The 27,656-nt window shown below is 36.7% G+C and overlaps 1 protein-coding gene across 1 annotated transcript in view; it reads left to right on the top strand.

Annotated features, from left to right (window-relative positions):
* btbd11a (BTB (POZ) domain containing 11a) overlaps nt 1–27,656 on the top strand; it is a 120,901-nt gene that overhangs the window by 57,006 nt on the left and 36,239 nt on the right. Inside the window, exon 2 of the mRNA XM_079622757.1 lies at nt 25,182–25,331. Coding sequence (XP_079478883.1) covers nt 25,182–25,331 — 150 coding nt within the window. The remainder of the gene's footprint in view (nt 1–25,181; nt 25,332–27,656) is intronic.

Genomic DNA, 27,656 nt, shown 5'->3' with positions numbered 1-27,656 from the left:
GATATTTCTCATGACAGTTATATAAAACAATGGGTTTGTTCTAGACTGCGTAGGCCGGGCGCTTAAGGCCGTGGACTCAGACGAACTTGCTGGATCTGTTTAGAGATGCATGTGATCTTTCAGACAGATTTGCTTTATTAGAGCTTCTCCTGACAGTTTGTAGCTCTGTCGCTAAATTGCACCAAACTGTTTTTGTGGCATATTATTATGTAGAATAGTAAGAATGGGTCACTATTCAATAACCAACTCGTTTAGTAAAGTTTAGTATTAAAGCCTTTTTTATTTTGTCTAGCAATTGTGCTTTAATCAACACGCAGATCACATGCTGTGCTTTAGCTGTTTGGCAATTTGCACATTAAAACCCTCTCAGAAAAGTTAAAATCTTACAATTAATTTCCTTCCAAACTCCACTGCTACAACCATAATGAAAGGCATCCAATCTGGGTAGGGTGATCCTGAAATCAGTTTCTAATCCCTAATTAATAGACATTTTGAAATGCGTCTGGTAGCTTCAAAAGTGTTTTTATATAACCAATAATTTGTGTTCATTTTAATTATCTTTGAACACTCTGCATGTTGCTGAAAGCAGATGTTTTCAAGAGAGGACTTGGAAGTGGAAGAATTTGAACTCAACAGTTTGAACATTTCAGCTCAACGATGTCTTAACTTCTCTTTCCCTCTGCACCTTAACTTGGTTACAAAATTCCTCCAGTCCGTATCCTGCGGTCCACGTCTCACCCACCCCCTCATTCTTTCACACAGTCTTTTCTTCAATCTCTCTTTCCCACTCCTCCACTCTTGCAATTGTCCTTTCACTGACTCCAAATCTTGTCATATCCCTTGCTTCTCACTCTCTTTCTATCTATTCACTCTTTACATCTCTAGCTTTCTCCTTTCATTAATCCTGCGGACTCTGATATGAGAATGTGTCTCTGTGAGTTTGTGTGCGAGCACTTTTATGAACTCAAGTAGAAATGTTCTGTGTTGCCGTGCCCAGTAGGTCTTGCAGCACCAATGACTGAAGCGAACAGTAAGCCGCCAACTTCCCCGTATCCATTATTGCAACTGTGGCCACAGCCCTTAGGGCTCAATGGTCACCACTTTAATTGGGTTCAGCTACATCAGGACAAGTCATTCTTTTCAAGAAAATGCAGAATTCACTGTTACCTAGTAACTCAACTTTTGGGTTCATTAAAAACTTAGATTTTTTTGTTATGTGTTTTGGAGTTATACTTGACATGTCAGTGACTGTTTACATGATCTGATTTTTTATCAATTTGAATCTAAATGCCAGCTAAAATTCTATTACTACATTTTTTTTCTATATGTATAACTACATATTAACTTGCCTTCTATATGATTAGGGTCCACTAGACCAGTGGTATTCAAATGGTGGACAACGGGACATAATGCGCCATTTTACCTTTTGATTAAAGTGAGCGTCATAACAATGGAGCGGTTCACACCACAAGCCCTCAGGGTAGTTTATGGTAATGATCTTTTGGCACTACATCCTCTAATTTTATCTAGAGACAAACGCGCTTCATTCAAAAAAATGGTCAATACTTTATTTTAAGAGGTAAACCCTGCACCCCCAATGTTTTCTCAGTCCCAAGGTTTTCTATGTGCCATACACATGGTTGTCTAAATGTAAAATAATAATAATAATAGCCTGACAAAACATCTGAACTAATCTTTTTATATTCATATTAAGTATATCCAGGACAAATATGTACTTTTTATTATATTGTTAAAAATTCTTAGACATCACTGGCTTTCGGGGCCCAAGTTTCTCATCTTTGATCATTATTTTTAGTGTTTAGGATTTTTAAAACTATTGTCCGAACCTCCGCTGGGAAGGAAGTATAGATGCCAAACCTCTTGAAACTTTATTTGAATACCTTATTAAATGCACTTGAGCACTTGATCCAGTACTACTAACACTAACACTTTCTTTTCTATTCTACAAAAAAAAAAAAAACTTGGATAGTACTGTGAAGGGTTATAGCACTTACATACTGTTGTCCTACTGCTAGTTTAATTGCTTCTATTGTTTCTCATTTGTAAGTCGCTTTGGATAAAAGCGTCTGCTAAATGAATAAATGTAAATGTAAATACCTCTTCTGTGTTTTAGGCTGTTTACATATGCCATATTTAGCGCAACAAAAAATAATGGAATTTAGGGGTCTCGATTTTTGGTAACTATTAATAAAGCAATTTTAATTGGCATGCTATCTTTTAAACACAACTTTCATTGTATGAACCACCTTCATAGATATTCAACCAATAAACTTTCATTGCACAAAATTATTTATTGTTTTTTAAATGTTCACTGCGATGTCGCATCGGGGCAAAAAAGAGATGCAAAGTCGCAGTGAACATTTGAAAATAATAATTAGTTAATAATAATTAATTAGTCTGTGATAACTAGTCCAGATAACTCAACCATCCTGCACATCGCTAACCTTAAACCCAATTGGACAAAATAACGCACATCATATTTAAAACAAAATATCAGTGCATGCAACAAGCAGCAATTTGCGTCCCGGTTACTATAGCAGCAAGAAACTGCCAGTGCTTTGTGTGTCACAAAAAGCAATGTTTTCATGTTCATTTTGATTGACTTGTCAATTGGACTAATCTTTAGTAAATCCAATTGGCTTTGTGTTTGTGTCTCAAATGGTACAGGTCTAATAACTTTGGTAGAGATTTCCGCACAATGAGGGTTCAATATTTGGCCTGGCCGCATTTATTTTGGCCATTTAAAGAGACTTAATGGTCCTCCAATAATAATCTTCACATTGATACATCTTAGCAGATAACATAATGGTCCCATTGGGTTGTTGAAACTATGGCCCCTAATGCTTGTTCTTGCCTTGTATGTATCTCAAATGTCCTTTTCACTTTCAGTGTGTTAGAAATTGAAAGTGTGATTTGCTAAAGTTTGTTACAGATACATTTATCTCCAGTATAAAGTGCCTGAATGATATCACCAAAGTTATTCTGCTCTGAGCACGGCACGCTCTCCGGGGAGGTTTCATGATGATAAGTACTGAGAGTTTGAGTCTGGCTGTGTGCATCCATGGATTTATTCTTGAATAAGTGCATATGAATGCAGTCTGACACTGCAGCAGTCCTGTGTGCTGAGGGAAATCCTCTATGGCTCGCATTACCTCTCATAATGAACGATTCAGCCAGAATGAACAGGCCAGCATCCAAATATCAAACCCATTGATTTTTAGTCAAAGTGTTTCTTTCTCCAGTTTTTCAGTGAAAAGGGAAAAGCAGAAGAGATGGACACACTTGAGAAAACGCAGAACTGTGTTTCACAAGTAATAAAAAAGCCACCTGTGAATTAAGTGTTTTCATTCTGACTATATTTCAATATTCCATCTGTATCTCTTAAGCTCATGTTTTAGCACTGAAATATTTCTTTTTTGTGCCTCTTCATGGGGTTGAATATCAGAACCAATGGAATAAAGGTTTGATCTCTCCTTTTGAGCTTTGTAGTGTTTGATTAAGGCTTCAATTCATCTCTTTCATTCTATACAGCATTCAGTGTCGTAAAAGCAAGAATTCAAGGATAATATTGTCAAGTCCATAATTGCAGTCAGCATGAAATCATAATTTAGCCTATTTGTTTTCTTTATACATGTTCTTGGTCATATTGTGAGTAATTTACTAGTGCATGTTATTTAAAAAAAAGTTTCTTTATCGTCTGCCATTTCATTTAAATGACTTTGCTTTTCTCTGACATCCTCTAGGCTTTGTGACAGTTAGACAATGTTAAGTCTCTCAAAAGCACACAAATTTTTTTTGCAAATCTGCAATGAAATCTGACAATGATTTAAATACATTCAGCTTCTTTCGCAAAATAGCCATTCTGGTTTTTATGATCCAATTTTTATGATCCTAGGAACACTCAAATTTGGCTAATAGCATGTTGTCTAAAAAATAGCATTGGTTAATTAGTTTATTTTGCTTTTAACATGTAAAAAAGTAATGACTGAATACGTAGATCTCGGTTTATGTTCATTTAATAGCATATTGAATCTGTGCGACCCTTTATTTGTACTAAATCATCTGTACCAAATTAAAGGCGTGGTTGATTATGATTTCACTTTTATAAATTTAGTTAGTGTGTAATGTTGTCGTTTAAGCATAAACAACATCTGCAAAGTTACGACGCTCAAAGCAAAGGGAGATATTTTCTTTTAAAGAAATAGCTTTTTAAGAACAAAGACTGGTATGGACTACACGTCATTCCTCCCAGGTTAGTGACATCACAAACCCTAAAATGTATATAAACCTCGCCCCCGGGAACGCGGTTTATAGATTATAATGAAATAATATGCTAATCAATGACTAGAAGATAACTACACATAAGCTACATAAATTCATCAACTAACCATTCAGAAACGTCCTGTTGCATTCTACATGTTGTCATTTCTCCATCATTGTTTGACTCCGGTTTGATCATAAGAGGCTAAAAGTTTTTGAAATTTTCAGTGCATGTGTGTGTGAGGTAAAAGGAAACGAGCTGTTGAAGCTCCGCCCTCTGTGATGGGAGCAGTAGCTCATTTGCATTTGAAGGGACAGACACAAAAATGGTGCGTTTTTGCTCACCCTCAAACAGTGACAATTTTAACATGCTATATAAAGTATTTTGAGCTAAACCTTCACATACACACTCTGAGGACATCAAAGACTTATTTTACATCTTGTGAAAAGGGCATTATACCACCCCTTTAAATCCGTGTCTGTAGCCATTCAGCATTTAGCTACTGGGAACGTGTGATTTTTGCATATTTCGGCTGAGTCATAAAGAAGCGTTTTCACAGCATGAGACCACAGAGCTGTCTGTCCACCGGTGAATTCGCAGTCTGAAAGGTGTTTTTGCAAATTAAGGTCAAAGCCGAAGGCTAAAATGAGTGGAAAATGCTTTATTTTGTTCAGACACGTGAGACGGGGGTCTTGTGGATATTTCCAGCAGCCAGTGTGCCATTCCCAAGAGATGCTTCTGTTTTCAAGCTCTGACTCATCAGAAAGATAGCAGGGTAAAAACTGGTATTTTCAGAGCTCTTGTTGCGTTTATACGTTCATATGGGAAGTGTGTTAAAAGCCGCTTGGCGATTCTGAAGACAGCATTAAATCCCTACGGTAGAATAATGCTGCAAGATATTTATCCATATCCACAACTTGTCTGTAAAATGCAGCTGGTGACTCATTCTCCAATATTCTTTAATGTAATAAACATTTTTTTGCCATTTACATGGTCTGCATCTCACTCTATGACATGTTTTGGTCATTTCCATATTAGCGGTCATCCCTGAAGTTTCTAAGATGTGTTTATCTGTGTGTAGGCGCGAAGAAATCGTTTTTGTCAGAATCCATCTGGTCAATTCAACCTCCCTCTCGCGTACCAAATCAATAAATAAGGGGTGTGAAAAAGTTTAAAGGAACACAAGGGAACTCAGCTAGCCTCCACAAATAGTGTCAGCACAGTTTGTTTGTTTTTTTCTTGGCTTGCCATAGATTACAATTCCCTCCTCCCAAAATAGCCGAGAGGAAGTTCCGCCACCTGCCTGGGAGAGTGGGTGAAATCCTCAGCGACCCAAACCCTTATTTCCTTCCACTATTCTCGCCCCCAACCAAAGTGCTAGCAGCAGTCAGACCCTCTGCGGCTCACATTGCAGCACTTATACAGCGCTCGGGTTACCAGGCAACAGCACTCGCTGCCGAAGTGCAAGGGAGTGAATGAGGACCTCCAGAAGCATTGTAGAAAAGGCCAAAGCTGGGAAAGGGCTAGAAGTGTGATTACAAAATGCTGTTTTGTGTTTGTCATTCCCGGGTATTACTCGTAACTTCCTCTCATGTTTGGAGTACCCGCGACCTACATCAGAGGCAGCGGCTCTTGCATACCTGAAGATTGGGATGCTTTTGTGGCTGTTTGTGACAAAGATTGTTCCGTTTTCAGCAGCATGTTTTAATCTTCTAATGTCAGATACTGTATATTGTGCATCTGTCTGTCATGGGTGTGTATTCTGAGTCTGAGTGTATTCTGAGTCTGAAATTGAATCGCTCGTTATGCAAATATAACGAATCATTTCAAGGTTCTGTTTCGAAATGGAAGTCATATGCAAACATTTGAAATCATGAAGCATCTCTCATAGTCGAATAGAAGGCCTGTGGCAAATGTTATTTAGTGATTAAGAATTTTGGTAACACTTTAGTTTAGGGTCCAATTCTCACTATTATAGTTGCTATGCATAATAGGATATTGGCCTTTTATTCTGACCTTTTGACCTGCATGACCTTATTCTACATCCCTCAATAACCCTAAACTTAACTACCTTACTAACTATTAATAAGCAGTCATTAGGAGGAGTTTGCGTAGTTAATTCGTAGTTAATAATTAATAGTGAGAATTTGACCCTTATCTAATGTGTGATTTTTTTTTTTTTTTTTTTTTTTTTTTTTGGATTTTACTTTAGTTGTAATAGGACTTGAAAATGTAATGCACTAACTGGTATCATTTAAAAATGTGTAATGGCTGTTCAAAAGTTTGAGGTCAGTAAGTTTTTTTTTTACTAATCTAAGACTTTTATTTAGCAAGGATGCATTAAATTAGTCTAAAGTGACAGTAAATACATTTATAAGTTCATAAAAGATTTTCATTTCAAGTAAATGCTGTTCTTTTTAAATGTCTGTTTATCAAATCTTGGGGGGAAATGTTTCACTGGTTCTTCAAAAATTTGAAGCAACACTACTATTTTCAACATTGATTCATTGATTCAACCATTCAGTTTTATCATCAAAAGAACAAATTAAAATGTATAAGGCTACTATAGAAAATTGCTGTTTTACTGTATATTTATCAGATAAATGCGGCCTTGGTGAGCACGAGATGCATATACCATACCATGTTTCTAAAAGTAAAATAATGTGAGGCTGTTTTTATTTTATTTGTTTAATTTTTTTTTTTTTTGTTATGTTAGATTTATTTACATTTTTGTTTTGTTTTTGCAGTACAATGGTGCTATGGTACTTTAAAATATGGTATGGTACTTCAGAGAATAGTATTAATGAAAGATGTCCTAAAAACATAGTAAAACTGATATTTTTATTGTGCAGGGAGACCTGTTTTCTTGTTTTTGTTGTACCTTTTTGCAATTTTACCTAGCAGCCCCTTTCACATGCTCACTGCATATCTTTGCTCTTCGTATTCATGAGAAATAACACAAAAATGTTGAGGGAAAGAAATGAAAGTGAATGCAGGCTACTGGTTTAAAGGACACCCCCACATTTACTCGGAATAATCTGCAGATTTTACTCCCCACTGAACCTGCATGAAAGTGTGTTTACACTGACTCAAAGACAAAAACTGACATCAAGAGTCTATAAGGTATAGCCTCACTCACAGTCTCACCTAAAAATGTGTTTTATATTCATGACTTAATAGCACTCGAAGGTCATCATGAGAACATCAAATATGAGCCCTTGTTGAAGTGTATTACCGTGTCTAGTTTTAGAGTGGACTGCAAGATATATTTTATTACCAGATGTTCTATTCATATTTTAATTCATCTGTCTGAAGCAGAGGCTCATGAATAGTCATCGTTCTTGTTTTTAAGTTGCATGGGAAATGGTAGCCGGAGCGAAGGGTTTGAGGTAAGTGGCTGCTCTGTTACTCAGAGTGGTTGTGGGACAGCTGAGAGTGACATTGAGTGGCACGGTCTCTTGGCCTTTCAGTCTTATTCCAGCTGAGTCATTGACCCGACTCGCTCTCCGACTGTCCTCTCTCCCCTCATGAGTCAGCGAGCCCTGTCCACTCAGCAGTCTGCCAATCAAATCACTTTATTTTTGGTTCAAACTCTCTTAAGACTTTGTTAAAAGAGTCATATCATGAGGAATAACATTTTCCCTGTCATATTTTTAAAACATTGTTTATCATCATGGTTTAACCTTAATAACTCCAAAGTACATTTTCAATTTCATGAAATAAATGTATTTTATTTTATATTGGTGTAAAAACACTTCAAACAAAACAATATTTATTACATATATTTAAAAATATATTGTATGATAAAGAAATGAATAATGCATACTGTGATATAATGCATGCAGAATAATATTTTGTTTTTTATTTTAGTAATTTTATTTTTGGTGTAAAACACAGAAACATAAAGTAGATTAAAAAAAATAGTGTATAAGGAAATGAATAATAATATGATCCATTTATGGCTTAGTTTGTGTCTTTGATTATACAAATAAGAGTGGCACAATGCAATGTTTACTATAGCACCTGTCAAAACTGAGAAAATAACACGTCTGGTGTCTTGTTTCCTAGCTCCTCTCAAGCTTCGGTGTGAATAAAAAAGATAATGTCTGCTCAAGTAATAAATACATGAACAATGATTTCCCCCTTTATTCTGGTAACAATAAATTCTCATAGCAATAAATCAAAGTATTATACCAGAATGAGACAACAGCCTCACCCTTTATCTGAAGGTTCAGGGGAAACTTCTGTACAGTTTTTTATGTTGAAATATAATACGCTGTTATATTATTATATAATAGGCTGCATTTTATGCTACACGCATATGCTAATATTTTTTTATAATACAATGTTAAGACATACAGCAAGTCATGCATGCCAAAGATATTAGCTTTAACAAGCACAGAACAGATTGTTTGTTTCTCCTGTGTTTTGCATGACTTAAATGGGAAATTTGACTCTAATGTATTTGATATCATCACCAGATGTAATAGCTCTGTTCTAAAACATAGTGAGCTGTCTACTGTCTAAGAGAACTTCCTTCTAAGGCAGCGTCCCAACTGTCATAGAACCTCATAAGTGGCTGATTTATAAAGCTCTAATATTGGGAAGTTCAAATGTTTTCAGCATTGACAATAATGCAAAATATTTCTTGAGCAGCAAATCAGCATATTAGATTGATTTCTGAATGATCATGTGACACTGAAGACTGGAGCAATGATGCTGAAAATCACAGGAATGAATTATATATTTAAAATATATTAAAAACGGTTATTTTAAATTGTAACATTTCACAACTGTATTTTTTTTAACCAAAAAAACGCAGCCTTGGTGAGCATGAGAGTCTTCTTTCAAAAACATTTAAAAACTTGCCGACAGCCAAACTTTTGAACAGCAGTGTGTATTTACTTTATATTTGCGATTTCCTTTTAAATTATCCAACATTAGGATTTGAATGAGCTCAGCAACATTATGAATTCTGATTGCATTCTCCAAGAAGGATACATGATATGATGCAATTTGGTCCATAAATGTAGTAGATATAATTTTTTACCAGAATAATGTCTGTAGATATAGCTCACTTGGTTGTGGAACAAATCTTGACTTTCTGAACCACATCCTTGCACATCCATCCTCCTTAGACACAGAGCAATGAGCTTATGAACATGCTGTATGTAAATGATTAAACCTTCTTTGTGCAGTTAGTCTCTCTTCTGATTCGGATGAGTTTTAATGTGTACCCAAGTGGTGAAATCAACGGAATTTCTCGAATATAATAATAAAAATAAAGATATAAGATAAATATTTTCTTATATAACCATAGATCCAATGCCTTAACTTCCATAATGAATAGCACATCCCAGTGGATCATATTTCCTCATATGTTTTCTCCTCATTAGTTTTGGCAACGTCTTGATATTTCTAGGGCTCAACTGTAGCTCATTTCAGTGCCTCTGGCCTCCACAGAAACCCTCAATGGCTTGTGAGTGACAGACAGCTATTGTGTTTTCCTGTATTGCTCTAGATGAGAATAGAGGTAGTGCAGGGACTCTGAGGCTAGCTATAATGGAGGGTGACGAGGGTGGAAAATGAGCCGAAACATTAAGACGAGCTTGAGCTAAAGACTCCGGCTGTGAAGGAAACTAAAATCATAAACTGTATCCATAATTTTAATAACCCACTGGTTTTATTGCGTTTACTGTTATAACCTACTGAGTCAAAGTTCTTACCTTGTCAGTGTGGCAGTACAAAAACACTCAGACAAAATTTAATTAATTTATGCCACAGCAGTAAACAAGGTGCCTTTTGTTCTGCCAGATACATTTGCATTTCTATAAGGATTTGGGAGGTAATTTAAAGCCTAAAAGTTTTTGAATTATGGAGTAAATTGCACCGGCTATGTTTACACAGTCAGTTTTTGGGGGTTGACAACCATATTTACAATGCACCAATATTAAAATTCTGGCTAATACAAAGAAGACGATTTTCATATTTTGACTGATAACCGATAAATCAGTCATAATAAAATGAAATTCTGTTTTGTCTGAATAAATTAAAAACAGAAAAGGTAAACTATTAAAATTCTGGTTGATACCAATAATCCAATAATTGCAGTATTTCCATATTATGACTTATAACTGATAAATAGCTGAAAATTCTATACTATTTTGTCTATATGAATTAAAATAAAACACTAAACGCAGTTACGTTACATTCTGCAAATGCATTTGGCATCACAACATTATAATGTCCAGTATATGATAAATGGATATTCATTTTGCTGAAGATTACATTTAACAGCAGCATTTCAAAAGTTCCTAATTTTGCTTTGGAGGTTTTGATACAATAAGTTTACAAAGGTAATATATATATATATATATAGATATATTTTGCACTGTAAAACAGGACTGATAACTGTTACTGTGTAAATTTAGCCACATTCACAAGCAGTCTAATTTTTAAGACCAAGATGAGGGTCGCTTAGCAGGGTAGTCCTATCTTTCCCCCCATGGCCTGGACTTTTCCTAGTTCTTCTCGTGTTCTTGACCCAAATCAGTCATATTGCATGGTAAACATTCCCGTCAGTGCTTTCCTGGCTCCCTGGGTTGTATCTGCAGGCTTAAAGCAGAAAAAAAACTGCAGCTTGTTTTCTCACCGATATAATTACTGTCACCACAAAATAAGACCGCATTTGCACCAGGCTATTTACATCACTCAGGAGAACACAGGATGCAGGGTGCCGATTCCTGAGGCTCTGGGTCACGGCCAGATTCTGATCGGTAAGGTTAAGAATTGATGAAGATCGCCAGACAGAACCGGAGGCTAACAGCAGAGGAGCGTCTGTGTCTCTCCAGTGTGGTCTGCTGGGTTTGTTTTGTAATCAGTTTTAAAACTCTGCCTGGTGTCTCTGATTTGTCAGTCCTGGAGAAAGTGGGCCACCGTCTCCCACGGCCTCTGCTGGAGCTGTCACTGCTACAGCAGTGAGCATCAAACTATCAAAGCGCAGCGAGGCACTGAAATGTCCTCCAAAGTTGCAGAGTGACATTTGTGGACATTCGGATGATAGGTGATGCATTAACGTTCTACATTTAGGGGTGTTTGATATGAAAGCTTTCTGGTTTTGACAACCAGTTAAAAAAAAAAAGTACAGATTTTTATTTTATTCTACAAATAAAGCCCTGAGAAATATTTTGTGCATGCACTGTGAACTTGATGCACATACATTGGTAATGGTAAATTGGAAAGTTTTTTTGTGCACATCTGAAAATTGTTTCCTCTTCATTTTCCTCCATCTCTATATTTTATTTCGCGTTTTACCCCCTCCTTTTTCCTCTCTCACACTCACTTATTCATATCAAATGGAGTGGAGTAGGTCGACCTGTCAAACGAGCTCAACCCCCTGCAATAATTAAACCGAGTGTTGCTTGCCTGTGGCAGAACTTGCCAGAACCCGCTTGGATGGTGGAAAACCGAGAGGGAAATGAATGTGCAGTGGCACGGAGGAAATAGACCAAATGAGGGAGCATTTCAGATGGGGAAACACACTCGGCTCAGTTGAACTAACTGTACATTCACCTCCCTTCAACTCTGAATGTTCCTCTGCTGTTAGAAGTGTCTGGATGTTCTGTATTCTATCGTCTTCCCTGTTTCCAAAGAAAGAAAGAAAATAATTCATGCAGAGGTCCGGGTTTCGGTTCTAATTTCGGTTTATAATGAAGATGTTTAACTATCAAGTCATGTCTTTTCATATTTGAATCTTAATTTAGCACTGCTTTCATCTCACACGCAGCAGGGAGTAAACCAAACAAGGGAAGAAAATGCAATTTTCAAGTGGATACTTTTAACCTGCCATTTGTAAACTTGATTTATTTTTTATTTTTTTAAATGTGCCTAGGATCGTTCCACCCCAAAGATGTTTCGGTTTGACTTTCTCTAAGCTGTCGAGTAGGGCATGATGAAACCTGTGGCTATGACACCCAATCTAGCAGCCAGTGACTTCAAGGACATTTTTTCTGCCAGACAAATTGGAGTAAATGTCAGCTGAGAAACAGTAATTGCTGCCTAAAGGTTAGGCTAATTTCCACATGTTCCGGCATGTTTTATGGTATTTTCAGAGGCTTTTGGACCACACCTATGCGTTAATTCCAAGTCATGTGTATGGGATTAAGGTTAAAGCCGTGTTGTGTCGTAAAGGTTTGTTATGTAATGTTATGGTTCATTTCCTAATTGTTGAGCAGCAAGACCGTGAGAAAATAAACAATGGAGCATTCCATTCCTGCATTACACCTCTCATCTTAAGTCAGTAGGAGCGTTCGAAATGGCGTATAGTCTGAGTTCATAATACTGTACATTTTACAATTAACAAGCTTCACAACCATTAAAAAGTATGTTATAGGTACTGCAGTATCAATGTGTGTAGTATTAAATATATTATCGTGTGACTTGTGGCATCAGTTGCGTCGGTCCTTTGGCATTTACAACTCCCATCTCGTGGTCTCATGGGATTGTAAAATGACCAGGAGATGCACAATCCGGAATCTTTGAGGAAGTAGTAAGTCATCTCAGTACTTTTTATGAGTACTATGAATTCAGACATAATAGTTATTCACATACTGCTTTCCGCCAACTATATAGTATGGAAGTAGGCATATTTGAGACGCAGGGAATGTGATGTTTTAATATCCTACTTACCAGTGCTAACTGGTCCTCAGACACTTGACATATCTGTCTGTGTGTTTCTATTTTAAGTCTGTAGGTGGAATGTAAATGTTTTCTCATTGACTGCATACATTTACCCCTTACTAGGAGGTGTGTGTGTGTGTGTGTGCGTGCGCGTGCGTGTGTGAGCTTCATGCAGCCGATTTGAAGACAAGTGGGCTCTAAATGTGAATATAACCCAGTTTTTGGCCTCGCATTTGTAGAGCTGCTCTTCCGTGTTCTGCAGACATATGGCTACCATCTGCTTGGGCCTGGCCGCATCAAGGTACACATGCTGGGCCCCAAGCAGGGGCCTCTGGGTCATGTTAACCCCTAAGATGGACCATCTCACCAGCAGGATGAACAGAATCTCAATTTGAACACAGAATATCTTGTGTGGAAATACACCTCAGCTGCTTTGAGTATGTTACAGCCTTTTGATAGTCCTTGTTCTAGTTACTTTAATGTAGACAGCTTCAGTTTCACACAAAATATACATTTGAAGTTTGTTTTGGCCTGGTCAGGATTGAGAAATATTGAGAATTTAATCAAATACCCAGGAGAAAGCAGACTATCTTTTATGAAAGACATAAAAGCCTTTGTTTTATCATATGTCTCCCATGTTTTTTTTGTCTCACGCAACTCTCTGTCACGTCTACCTTTTTTTTTTTTACTACTCTCTTATTCCCGTTATCATCTATCTCTGTTTTTCCTTCTGTCCCTGCAAAGCAGATAAGAAGCATGTGAAGAGAGTTAGGGCTTTGAATAGGTCACTGAATCTGGCTTCGCCATTGGCTTTGAAATTTCTGCCTCCTCCCAACAGTGACTGACTGACGCTGAGGCCTGCGGGCCAAAGAGCATTTACGTCACGACCCCAAACCGACCACATTTTGCATGCACTTTGCTGCTTGTTGCCCACACAATGTTAATTAGCTGGACAATCTTACATCAGCACAAAACATCTGTTTATACAAGCTTCCTGAAACACATATTTACCACTTCATTTTACTTGTAATAGAAATAAAAATGACATACATGTGTAATATTACATATTACATAAAGAATTGTATATATATATATATATAAATACATATAGACAAATGTATTTCTATGATACATTTCAGAGTGTAATGTGCTGTTATTTGGCATTTTAACCTACATTTAGAGAATACAAATTGTTTAATTGGTTTCAACAAGTGGTTTGATCAATGTTGCCAAGTCTGTGGTTTTCCTGTGGAATTGGGCTACTTTTAAGTTGTTGCCATGGGTTGATTATTTGTCCACGGGTTGATTCCCTCTAGGAAATACACATTTATCAGGGAATTCGCCACCCTACCGACCACAAGCAGACCTGGAAAACCTGCTTTTGATGTGGTGGGTCGCTGAGGGCTACCAGGCAGTCAGTCATGTGTATATTGTACAAATGTAGTATGTTATAAGTCATCAGCTGTGAACCATGTAGTGTGAGAAAAAGGCCCCGAAGATATGAGTATATTTAATATATTTATTGATTTGTTGTTTTTGACTCCATGGGTTCTGCCCGTTGTCCTCTGCCATGATGAGTCAGTCCAGGCTCAGGGAGCACAGATGGAGAGCAGGAGAGTGCTGCAAAGCAGCATGGGACTTTCTTTTGATCCCATTATATGATGTGAATAGTGTTAATTATTTGGAGAGTGCTGGCATGTTGTGGTTATTTGTAACATTTGTGAAATCTTTGCAGTTGACTGAAGACCTTTAGCTGTGACTAATGTGTGTGTGCTTATGGACTGACTGCAGTGAAGTGTTGGGGAGCAAGTAACTAAACGCATGATGCTACTAAGTAGACTGTATTCTTAGCAAACAGTAACTTTTCCAGATTAGTCACTTTTTTGAGTTGTGGTGTAGAGACAAAGACTTTTTTTTTTTGTCAAATTTATAACCAAGCAAACGGAAGCAGCCATCAAATTAACTCCCCTAGAATGTCCTTGCTCTTTCCCTTATATTGGGATGTGAGATTCATATTTGTTCATTCGAACGTTTCAGTTAAATGAACCGGTGTCGTGCAAGATCCTTTCCCTCGCAGAATCCTGTCCCTCTATTATGCTTGATTGGAAAAAATTGTTTATTATTGTGATCTCTAATCAAAAGAGCTTTTCTTTAATAAGCTGTTAGCTTGCTGGTGGAAGGCCAAGTCTGAAAACTGAAAACGAAAAGGAAGTTTGTTTTGACCATTTATATTTTCTGTAACATAACAGGATTTGTAATTTGAAAAGACATTAGAATATTTTCATGATTTTCATCATATTTCATGACTAAATATGTGTATTTCTAACATTTCTGATCAGTCACAGAATAGAAGACCCCTAAAAGGTTGAGGTGGGTCCAAGTAGGGATAGTATGTTTCACATTTTTATTATTTAATAAATATTTGGCATGAATTTAATGTTCAAATTATGCTGTCACCTGATAAGTACTCTGATCGTAAAAATAAATATAATTTGGCAATTACATGTTGAAAGACATTCACTTCTTAAATGGATTCATTGTAGTGTAGGTAACTGCTTTTTCAAATGAGTAGACTGACTACTTTACATTACTTGTAGCTTGGGAAGCTACAGTTTCTAAGCAACACCACCGCACACATGCTTATTACAGTGGCAAAGTGACGTTTCCTTGTGACTTCCATTGGCAGAGACAGAGACTAAGCACAAACCACTTGGGTTTTCAGCTCGAGTATAGCAAAAGCTCTGTAACCTGGTCAAACATTTCTGCATGCGGGAAATTACGGTAACTCTGTCCTATCAAAACCTATGCCCACAAGTGAGCCATTAATGGGTTAATGTGGAAATGGAATTGAAACACTTCCCCGGCAGAATGAAATGTCATCCACTGATAGAACTCTTGGCCAGAATCTCTGCGGTTTGGAAATGCAGTGTCCTTTTCCTAAAAGTAATCTCACCTGTCAATCATCATTCACATAGAGGCTGTGTCCGGGTCAATGTCGCTCAATCTTCTTACAGTCCCAGCATGCTTTGCACACAATCTGAAGGCAAACAATCTTTTATAAACATTAATTTATCTATTAGAAGTTTTAGTTCCTTATTTCCTCTTTTTTTTTAAAGACATTTTTATATTTAAATATATACATATATTTTATATAATAAATACATTTTAAGATATGAAAATAACTTTTGTAATTAGAAAATTCAAATGATATATATTTCCAGCTTTAAAAAAAGTCTGTAGGCCATACTTTGAAATATATTTGAAATTTATTTTGGCCAGGAAAAAAAGAAGCTAAAATCTCCCTTTGCTATTTCACTTTTTGCTTTAAGAAAATGTTAAGGTTTGATTGTTTATAGTTGAAATTACATTGACCTTTAGATCTTCAGCACCAGAGGTTTCAGTTTTGCATTAAAAATGTATATTAATTGAGCTCTACTGATACAGGACCAGTCAGTAGCATGGCCCTCATTAAAATCGTTCAATGTCCCTTGTTGATCATATTGCTTCAAGCTGATGTAAAATGTCAAAATGGGAAAATGTTTGCCGGTAACTGCCGCAGCTGTGAAACAGTGTGTTTTATGACGAAGGGGGCATTCACCTCGGTTGTCATGGTGAAGGAGAATTCGGACAGCTTGTGGGGTGTTTTAATGATTTAGCACTCGAGGCATAACCCTGCCTGTCTCCATATTTGAACTCTGATTGTACATAATGATATTTTTGCAGCATTTTCAATGCCTAATGGACATTGAATTGAATTGCAGCTGCTGCCTTTATTATATGATGCATATTGTTTGCAACATATTTGTGTGTTCCTAAGTAAGATTAGAGGGTTTTCTTCTAATGTGAGATGAGCCACCCCAGTTTATACACAACATTTATGCAAGTCAGAAGAGAAGCACCATATGACCCACTTTCTGCTAGAATTGACAGAGACAGATGATGTGAAATGTTTAGTGGCTGGTGACCAAATGTGCTTCCCCAGAGAGACTTTTTTTCTCTCCCAAAAAAACCCCACTACCTAAGCATTTGATTCTGGTGTCTTTAAGAGCCTTTTTAAATTTTCATATTTTGTGCAGTTAATGTAACTATGAGCTACAGATGGCTTCAATTGTTCATAATTGTAACCTAGACATATTTTAAAAAGCTAACATTTGACTTTATCATAGATCTAACTATTAATGAAAACGAAATAGATTGTAGAACTTTAGAAGAACTCTATCTACCACTATTTACAGTAAATTTGGCCTCAAACTTTGATACAAACCATACCAAACCATACCATGGTGGGTAAACACAAAGAGGACAACACAACCTCTTTTCACAACCCATCATGTTTTAAATGGTTTAAAACAAACGGAGATGATCAAATCCAGAGAATTGGAACGCCTGTTTCTCAGGCCGGTATACATACAGTAAATCTCCTTCATCAGGGTTTAGGACAATTTTATGGGCTTCAAAAAAGTTTTACTGGAGTTGTGAGTTTTACATGCATACTTTCGAAAACACCCACATTTTTATTGCATACTGTAAGTTCTGCAACTTTTCAGATGTTTTTACATACAGTAATGCATGACTCAGAAGGAAATATCAAGCTGTCATGTTGAATGGCAAAAATAGACACGCTCTGAATATTTTAAAACTCAGACATTATTAACTCAAGCGCTGTTGCAAACGAGATCCACTTATCTGTATTCCTGCAGCTTTTTTCTTATGCTACGGCAAACACACCCTCATTTTGGGAGGTACCCCCAAAATTAAAAAACATTTTTGTCACTGCGCATTCTGTATGCACTCACCTCCAAATCCAGCACATCCCCACCGCCCCTGTCTCTCCTTCCACCAATCACACGGCTGCTGGGCAGCTCTGCCCTGTTGCTATGGAGACTTGGCTGTTAATATTCCGTACGAGTCTCACTCTGATAAGAGACCAGCCACGCACCGTAGAGAAATCGATGGGACTTTCCTCCAGCAAATGTACAGCGCTGCAGCAAGGGAGAAAAAAAAAAAGAGAAATTGAAAGCGAGCTAAAGAGTTTTGTTGTCTTTTTTGTGACAGGACTGGTTCCCTTGCCGGGTCGCGATTGAAGCGTCCCCCCAGTAGGATACTTTAATTTAGTTAGTGGAACAAAGCTCTGAACCCCTTTGAATTTTAGAACAATCTTACTATTCTGTCAGATTTCAATTTTATATATTCTGCAAAGTTTTGATTGTCTGTTGTGGAATTAATCTGTATTCCTGATATTTCGTGACTCCATTAAACAAAGTTCCCTAATACCTTATCACTTCAACAGCTGCAGGAAATCAAAACAAAGTGTTCGAGTGTGCACTCAGGAGGAGAAGTGTGTTTCTGTCACAGGAAAAGAATGGGACATATTGATTGTAGATCTAATCATTCAGTGAAGAGCTGAAAGGGGATTTCAGGCAATCTTGAATATACCACGTTTGCTCCTTCCTGCCAGAACCGCCGTTTACAGGCAAGCCAAGAAAAGGGAACAATCTGTTGTTGAGCAAAAACTGTGGAAAAACTGAATTGGCTGGAGTGCACATATGCAAATCTAACGTATACCCTCACCCCGTTTGTAAAAGACAAATACATGCGGTCCAAAAGTATGAGACTGCATTGAAAGTCTGGCATTCAGATTTAAATTTTAAAATGATAACAAGGTTTTCACCAAATTAAAATAAAGAAACATTATCAGGTCAAATGAAAAAGAGTTATTTCAGAGTTTGCACAAAAAGTAGATTTGTGAACTACTTTGTACAGATGGTCAGATGTTCTTCCGCTGAAGCTCCAGATGCTCTTTGGATAATTTAAAATCTTGCTGGAGAACACGGTCATCCGATTGTACACAAACTTGTGGAGTTCATGCAGCTCAAGTGCTGCTGTCAGTAATGCTAAGACATTCATAATTATGTTTACTCAAATGAAAAGAGAAGCATTTTCACAGTGGTCTCACAGACTGTTTATTGTACTCAATGCTGTAACCAGGCTTTGCGAATTAGTGCGGTATAGGGTGGGATGTTAAGAATTGTGCTAATAACACCTACAAATGCAAATCATTATATACAATATAAACGTTAAAAGAGACAATCATGTAGATGTTTGTGAAATATGTTTTATTTAAGATGGTGTTTTGCACTTTACAGACATGTATTCTCTGTTTCATGTTCTGTCTGTTTCGGGGGATGGACGTTGTTAAATTAGACCTTATTTATTGCATCACAATTTGTTAATACTTTACTATAGGCTAGGTAAGTTTATTATTTGTTTATTATTCATGCAACGATAGTTATCACTGTAATAACTTTCATTAATAAGCATTGCTACATGGATGATAAGTAAAATTATTGCTCTTATTAATGTTTTAGCATGACTTATTGAAAGGTTAATTAGTAAACTGAATTAAATAGCATAGCCTTCTTCATGACCAATGTTTGCATATTTGGCATATCGCATTCTATAACCTTGCTCTACAGATTTCAGGAGTGCGTTTCCCAAAGCCAAAAATGGTTGCAAGTTTCGTCGTTACCAATAGAATTCAATGGACAATCATGATCATCCTTTGGGAATGCACCCCTTTGTATTAGTGTTAGGGTTAGGGGTTAATCCCCCCCCCCCCCCCCCCCCCCCCTCCAAAAACAAACCTTGCAATAAGTTCAAAATATGTTGTGTTTTGGGAACAACGTAAAGATTTTGCTAGCTCAAACCCGCAACTTCCCACTTCATTAACTTCCTAAAGTGTTGCATTAAGTGAGTCCAAAGACTCTTATAACTGGATCTGGAGGCTGCACCCTCACTCACAACCCTCTCGCAAGCCTCGTTCACTCCGCCAGCATCTCGCAGCGACATATCGCTCTCCATCATTTTCACACATGTTCTAAACTTAATTGTACATGCAGACATTCATAGGAGGAGTTTTAAATGGCTAGTTCGTTATTCAGAGAACTTCAAATTTAGAGGTCTGGACCTTTGTACTCAAAGACATGTGAATAGTACAGGCTTAATGTCTTATCTATTTCGAGTATTTCCGGTGTAATGCAGCTTGAAACCAGCATCTACATATGGATAATCCATTTGGCATTCAACTAAAATAATTTACCTGCACTTATATTGTTCATTTTGCTTCCATCTGGCCAGCACATTGTGTTCCTCTTTATTTCCTTATATAGAAAACGAATTGGCTCTTTAAGAAGTGACAGATGTAGCGGCAGAGGGGGATGATGTGATAGTCTGTCGAAGTTCTGGGTTTACGACCAATGTTGAGGCATCCAAGTCATTTTTGGATTTCACTTAAATGCCACTAAAACCAGCAGAGAATTATGGGCCCATAATCATGGCAGTAATATTGCACATAATGACTGGTCCCCAAAGGCATACGTCTTACAGTCATTTAATGAGATTTTAATGTCCATTAAAAGTATTCGCTCATTTACTGACTGATGCTGTTTTATCAGTCAATTGTAAAATGCAGATATGCCTGCACAATTCATTGTATTTTAATGAATGATGTGTGTTGTAATCTGATGTTACACTTTATTTAGATGGTCCTCTTTAGACATTCTACTAAGTAACTTTGTAACACGTCAGCCAACTCTCATTATTGTCTGCTTAATATGTGCTAACACTTTATTTTGATGCTCCCCATCAGACACTTTACATGACTATAAGTATCTTTGCAACTACACGTCAATTTCTTCTACTAACCCAAACCACACCTAACCCTAACCTAACAGACTTCTAACAGTATATAGTCTACTAATACTCTATTGAGAGTTAACTGACATGTAGTTGCAAAGTTACGTATAGTTAGTAGAATATCTAAAGTGGACCATCTAAATAAAGTTGAACCTACCAGATTATCTAAATGCTGAAATATTTCTAAAAAGCTGTTGAACATTTCCACCATTGTTGCACAGGAAAAACGATATTGTTCACTAAACATGTTGTATTGTGTGATATAATAGCAAGGAATAGTGTCACAATGAAACTATCTCTGAACTACGAGCAATGTGATATTCAGGTCAGTGAACAGCTTATAGTCAGAGAATTTTCTTTGGAACTGAAGATTTGTCGTATGCTCATACCTCATACATATTCTTTGCAAATGTGTGTTTTCCGGAACTTTAATAAAAAAGGATATGCTCTGTCTTGGCTAACCGAGGACCATGGTTACTAGGACAATGGGTGTACTGTAAAAACAAGGACGTGGGGATTCAGTCTTCAATCGAATTACACCAATCAGCATGTATTCTAAAGATATTTTGTACTGCTTAATCTCTTCAGGTTGAGTATAAGTTTATATGATCGGGTCACAAAATGTGTCTGAAAACAAGCCTGGCCTCTGAACTTATGCAGAGAGTAAAGTTTTCAAGCTTGTTGTGAGATAAAGAACTCTCCGCGTTTCCTTCATTTCCTCAGCTATGACAGAAGTGTCTCGCAGTATTTGTACTGTTTTATTTATGCCAGTCTATCTAAAACAAAGTTATTGCAAACTCTTCTCGAGTAGATGGTGTTCTTATGACTCAATGTCCTCCCCCCCCATTTCACTGTACAAGTATGGAGAAACTTTCCTAGTTGTTGAAGAGTCAAGTTTTTATAAATATCGTGCTAAGGAACATTTAGAGTAAAGTGTTTTGCCACCAGTTGGCCAAGGTCACAATCTTCAAGGGACTGGGGTCTCATTTTTCTCTTCCCACCCCCTTCACCTTTTAAGTCACCATATGAAGCGAAGAAAAACACATCGCTGAAAGTAAAAATAACCGTTGCTTCCCTCTCAGTAGGGAATACAAGTGCTGGAGAGAGATAATATGGTTGATACATGGTGGGGCTGCAAAGTTGGACTGACTAGAACGCTCTAACACGCTTTTTTGTGATTTGATCTGATTCTATGAATATTACAGGGGAAACTTTTAGCGTCTGTAAGGACATTGAAAAGTTGATGCGCTGAGATTATAGAGGAAGAGAGTGAAGAGTTTCAAGACAGGGAAGGTTGATTGGGCGGAAAGGTCATAAAATATTGAGGCTTGTTTTTTCCCACTGGAGTGCATATTTTTGGCCGAAGTGAAAGAGTCATGAGAAGATTTCTAGCAATCAAAAACCTGTCTGTTTCTCCTCCCATATCATTCTGGGAATTGTGATGACAGCTCACATGCACTGCATGGTTTTCAGACTGAGTGCATGTTTTTTGTGTTTGCTTGAGGAAAAAATATACTTTGATTTCAACCTAAAAATGTTTTTTAAATGTTAACTGTTATTACAGTTATTCTAATTCACCTTCCCATATAAGTTAAAACTTATATGTATATGTATTATTTTTACTCATACAAAACTTAAATTAATTGTACTTATTAATATTATATATTATATTATATATAATTAAGTTTTGTATGAGTAAAAATAATTTATTTTCAAATTACATAATTTCCCATGTGAACCATCAATAACAATAGTTTCAATACTATTTATATTATATTTTAGATGATATATTATATATATTTAGATAATGTATTTTTTTAAATAGTATAAAATACAGTATAATACAGTTTTTTTGTTTTTTTGTATGAGCAAATGTGATTTATGGGCAGCAGAAAGACAGTCCCAGAATTCCCTGTGAACTATCACAATTGTTTAGATTTTATTTAAAATAGACATTTTTAGTCCTATATTTGTTTTACGTACAGTTACGTATTGAATTGTTTTATTTAGCACTCTTTGTTTGTCAGTTGCTTTATTATCAGCCTGCTTTATTATCAGAACATTTTTCAGTAAAAACAGATTTTAAAAGCTCAATTATGTTGATGTATTAACATAATAAAATTAAAGGACATAGGAACACAAAAAAAGTAAAAAATAAAGAGCACTAATTAAGGTATGTCCTATAACATGTGTAACATGCATGTGTGTATGTTACCATTTATACCATGGTCTGGGTGAATACTCGATTCTGATTGGCTGCAGGGTGTCCGTTAAAAAGTGATAGAGGACACCTAGTGAAGTAGTTCTGGTAAAACCGCCTGTTTACCATTTGAAATTAATTAATAAATGCGCTGCCTACAACAGCTGTGAGTAACCATAGCAACAGGCAGTCAAAGTATCCGTTACTATAACAATTTGCTCTATCAAAACAAACATCTAACGTAAGTTAGATATTACATAGCCTAAGTTACTAATACAACAATGAGCGACTTCGTTATTTCTTTTAACATTTATGGAGAATATGACAACTTTGACGACTGGGATGCTGCTGAAGAAAGAAAACATTTAAATAAAACGGTTTGTTAAAAGCTGTCACAGCTGTAAGGTATTTTTTAGTCAAAACCAGGTCAAGCAATCCCCTGTAACTTTGTGCCGGATCCTGTTTATGGACTTCATAATCTTCTCTCACCCCTCGCTCAACTGTACAAAAACCCGCAGCAAAATGCTGCAACTACTGTAACTGGCATCATCATCACGCTGGCTTGTGCGATGTCCTGCGGCTTCATTAGGGACCGTACACATGCAAACATTTGCTTCTCACGCAGTATTTCGGCACTCAACTTAAAAGAAACCTCATCAGACGAGACAATCAACAAAAACAAAGTGTTCCCTCGCTTGAACTCGCTTAAAAATTCCTTAAAAGCATCATGTCACCCATGAACAACATTGTGTCTCTTGACAAAGCATTCAACTTGTCTCCCATCTGGCAAATATTGCACATCCTCCATTATGCATAAACTCACTAACCACAAAGACATTTGCAGCCGCCAGAACTCCCAGTGCCAGGTCATTTTAATCATGGTGTTATGAAAACTTCATGAGTTTCTGTGTTTCTTTCCCCGTGTTGTTTGGTGCTTACGGCTTCATTCAGTATACAACAGGATACAGGATATTTACCCACCTCTGGGAGACTGACAACACAAATCCCTTTAGATGAAAGTCAAGAGTATAACCTGCTTAAAATAGCTTCCTGGAAGGCTGTTGCGTGCTTGTGTGCTGTGTTGGAGAATGTTACCTTTAAAAGTACCATGTTTAAATATTGTGTTACTTATTATACAAGTAATGTTACAGTATGTGTTATTATTAAGGTTTATTGACATGCACATTAAGGTACTTTAGTGTCTTTAAAGTAACTCTCTTGTACAATAAACAAGTTACTTTGCTCAATTGAAATCTGATTATGTAACTAATATTATGTATTATTTCTAACACTGTTTGTGTGTTTATGTATCAATTTTTATACAGTTCATTCTGGTACTCTTATGAGTGAGTAATTGAATCATTCGTTCATTTTTACAAAAACATTGAGTCATTCAGGAATGAATCAGATGACTATCTTTAAGAGTGGGTCATTGAATAACTTACTTAACCAAATCATTTAACAACACTGTTTCATTCAGGAACGAAACAAGTTTCTGTCTTAATGAGTCTTAATTATTAACGTAATCGAATAATTTCATTAAGGGATGAATCAGGGGTCTCTTTATGAGTGAGTCATTGAACCGTTTACTCCACAGGAACAAAACAAATAGCTTTCATTTATGAGTCATTGAAATATCCATTCAAGAACATCACTCCTGACGTCGTTCTGCTGTGGTGGAGCAAATGTAGACATCGTAACTGACAATGCTGTGTTTGAAGTGTATGTTACTCAATATTAACTTATTGTTTATTGATCTGTTGTATAAAAGCAACATCATGAAAGCAATATAGCTTATACTGACACACTACAAGACAAATGGCTATAGGGATGTCTCAAAACCAAATAGTTACAGATATCAGACGTTAATTAAAACCAGTTCAGAAACACAATATACTGTAGCCTCAATGTGTGAAGCCTTTAGCTCAGACAGATAGCCGCTTGTCTGTCTTTATTCACCTGTGGCTGAGCTCAATATCCCATCTGTCGTTGCCTATTCTCCAGTTCAAACAAAAGCCTTGGCTGTGATGCTGTGCAGTAGTTTGATTAGGGTTATTGAATGAACATTAGACTACCAGGGCTCCAGCCAATACACGCTGCTGAACTCACCCGTGGGCGCATGGTTTGTTGCAATTTGAAAAAGATCCAACACAAAAACAGCGGTTTTTAATTGCTTCAGGGGTTGTTTGATTGGCCTCTCAGACAGTGATAATGTCATAACACTTAGCTTTCAAAGTCTCTTGGTCCCATTGCAGGTGTTTTTCGTCTGGTTTCGGCTCGTTCACATGTTTATTTATTTTTAATTGTCTGATCTTTGTCCCACAGGTGTACTGAGCCTGCCGGACAGTCTGAACCTGCACCGTGACCAGCAGCGAGCAGGGAAAACCGCAGAGGGCCATGCCTACAGCCAGGCTGAACTCCGCACCATTGAGCAGTCCCTCCTGGCGACCCGCGTGGGGAGCATTGCAGAGCTCAGTGAGTACTCATGCCTTAAAAATGTGTGTTGTTGATGTATTTTTATTGAAACAAGGAAAAATGAAAAATAAATGGTGAGAACACAAAAGGTTATGGTTGTTTGAGGAATAGTGATAATATATTTTAACCACTGCTTCCTAAGATTGTCTGCCTTAGGAAGGCTGAAAAAGGGTGGCTAAATTCAGGCTGGAAAAAACAGTGCCTTTTGGACATGGTGACAACACACTACTAATGCAACTCAACCAGGCTTCACCCCTTTTATTGTGATTTCTTCAAAACTGTTGAAAACAGTTCTGACCTTATAACACGCAATTCTGACTTTATTTCACGCAATTCTGACTTTATATCTCGCAATTCTGACTTTATAATGCGCAATTGAGACTTTATTTCACGCAATTCGTGAAATAAAGTCAGAATTGCGAGATATAAAGTCAGATTTGCGAGATATAAAGTCAGAATTGCGTGAAATAAAGTCAGAATTGCGTGTTATAAAGTCAGAATTGCGAGATATAAAGTCAGAAAGTATTAACTGACTTAATAACACACAATTGCGACTTTATATCACGCAATTCTGACTTAATAACACACAATTGCGACTATATATCACGCAATTCTGACTTTATAACCTGCAATTGTTACTTTATATCTCGGAATTGTGAGAAAAAAAGTCAGAATTGTGAGGTAAAAACTCGCAATTATCTTTTTTATTTTTTCGATTTTTTAGATTCCGTGAACCGTTTTTTTTTTTTTCAGGATTCTAAAATGAGTAGATTTAAAATATATATATATTGTAACGTTATAAATATCTTCGCTGTCACTTTTGATCAATTGAATGCACCCTGCAAAAAAAAAACTGAGAGGAAACTTTTGAAGGGCTTAAAAAACAAAACAGAAGGGGGACAGGCACTCTCATTCTAGAGAGCATTTGATTGGAAAGAAATATGTGTAGTCCTCTGTGTTTTTTTTTTTCTGAGAAGAGAAAGAGAGTACATTTTCAATACATTTAATCTGCTAAAAGTGAACATTGAGTCAATGTTTAAATCCAGTCCAAATGTTTGTGCCATGTGAATTTTAGCAACGACCCTGGTCTGATACATTCTGTGTCAGGTCCCTGAGCTATTTGACATCTGGATGATCCACTGAATTAGCTATTTTTAGTCACTTGTGTGGGTGTATGAGGCCAGTGGTCAGCAACTGGAAGGCCCTACCCTAACTGAGCGGGGTGTGTCTCTCTAATGTCCACCGGATGGTTGTCAGACTGAACAACAGCTCTTTGTATATTTGTCTTGGTGATCTCTTGGTTAGCCTGTGTGTTGCAGTGGATTACAGAGCTTGTCCGAATTGCAGGACTGCACCCACTGTCATTTAGTAATCATAGCAAACACACACAACACCCAAAAAGTTAAGATGCAAAAGAGCACACCATCATCTGCACTGATTACGTCTCCTAAAGTATGCCTGCCAAATGAATACGTGTGACCCCAATGAGGAGGGGAAATTCGATGTTTGCAGAAGGACTTGAGTAAATTACAGACAGCCAGTGACCCTTCTGTCATTCTAATCAACATCGCTTTCTGCTTGGAAACAGACACATTAGATTTAGCAATGTGAAACAATAGAGCAATAGAGATTGCATGTTTTGTTTATTAAATTCTTTTTGATTGGGTGAGGCTCACAAAACCCATCAACAACATTTCTGTCATATTTAAAATGCAACTAAAAAGAAAGAAATATTTATAGTAGAGTTAAGCACAATTGTCTCCCCCTATTTGTTTAACTGCATTTATTCTGATTAGAATTCAAAATCATTGTATTACAGTATTTTTTCTGCAGTTTTTTTTTTTTTTTTTGCTTAATAGTCATTATTATTGAATACTAAACAGACCTAGACAGGCAAAACAAATTAGGTGGGTTATTTAAGATGCTGCAGGGTATTTGTGTTATTGCATGTATATGAAGTATTAGCACAGATGTGAAGATGCTTTCATAATGCAGCATTTGTTATGTAACCATGCAGAACATTAGCTATTTCACCAACAGATGAGGCATAATAATCAGACGTAATTGACTTTTTCCTCCTTTACAGCTTTGTGTGCACAATGCACAATAAACATCCATATTGATTGCAAACCCTTCAAACGCCACCTAATTGACCATTTACTAATTATGGCATATTTTCACACTGTATAATAAAATATAAAAGTCTGGATTATGCAATTGCTTTTGTGTTGATAAAAAAAGTTATCATGCATATTCATTTCCCTTTGACTCTTCTCAGTTTTGGCTATGTGAAATATCGTTTGTGTCTACTCTAATTATCTCACA

Source organism: Phoxinus phoxinus, assembly GCF_949152265.1.
Source record: "Phoxinus phoxinus genome assembly, chromosome: 9".
Lineage (NCBI taxonomy): Eukaryota > Metazoa > Chordata > Actinopteri > Cypriniformes > Leuciscidae > Phoxinus > Phoxinus phoxinus.
The sequence above is the reverse complement of the archived record's forward strand: the minus strand, read 5'-3'. Positions and strand labels throughout refer to the sequence as shown.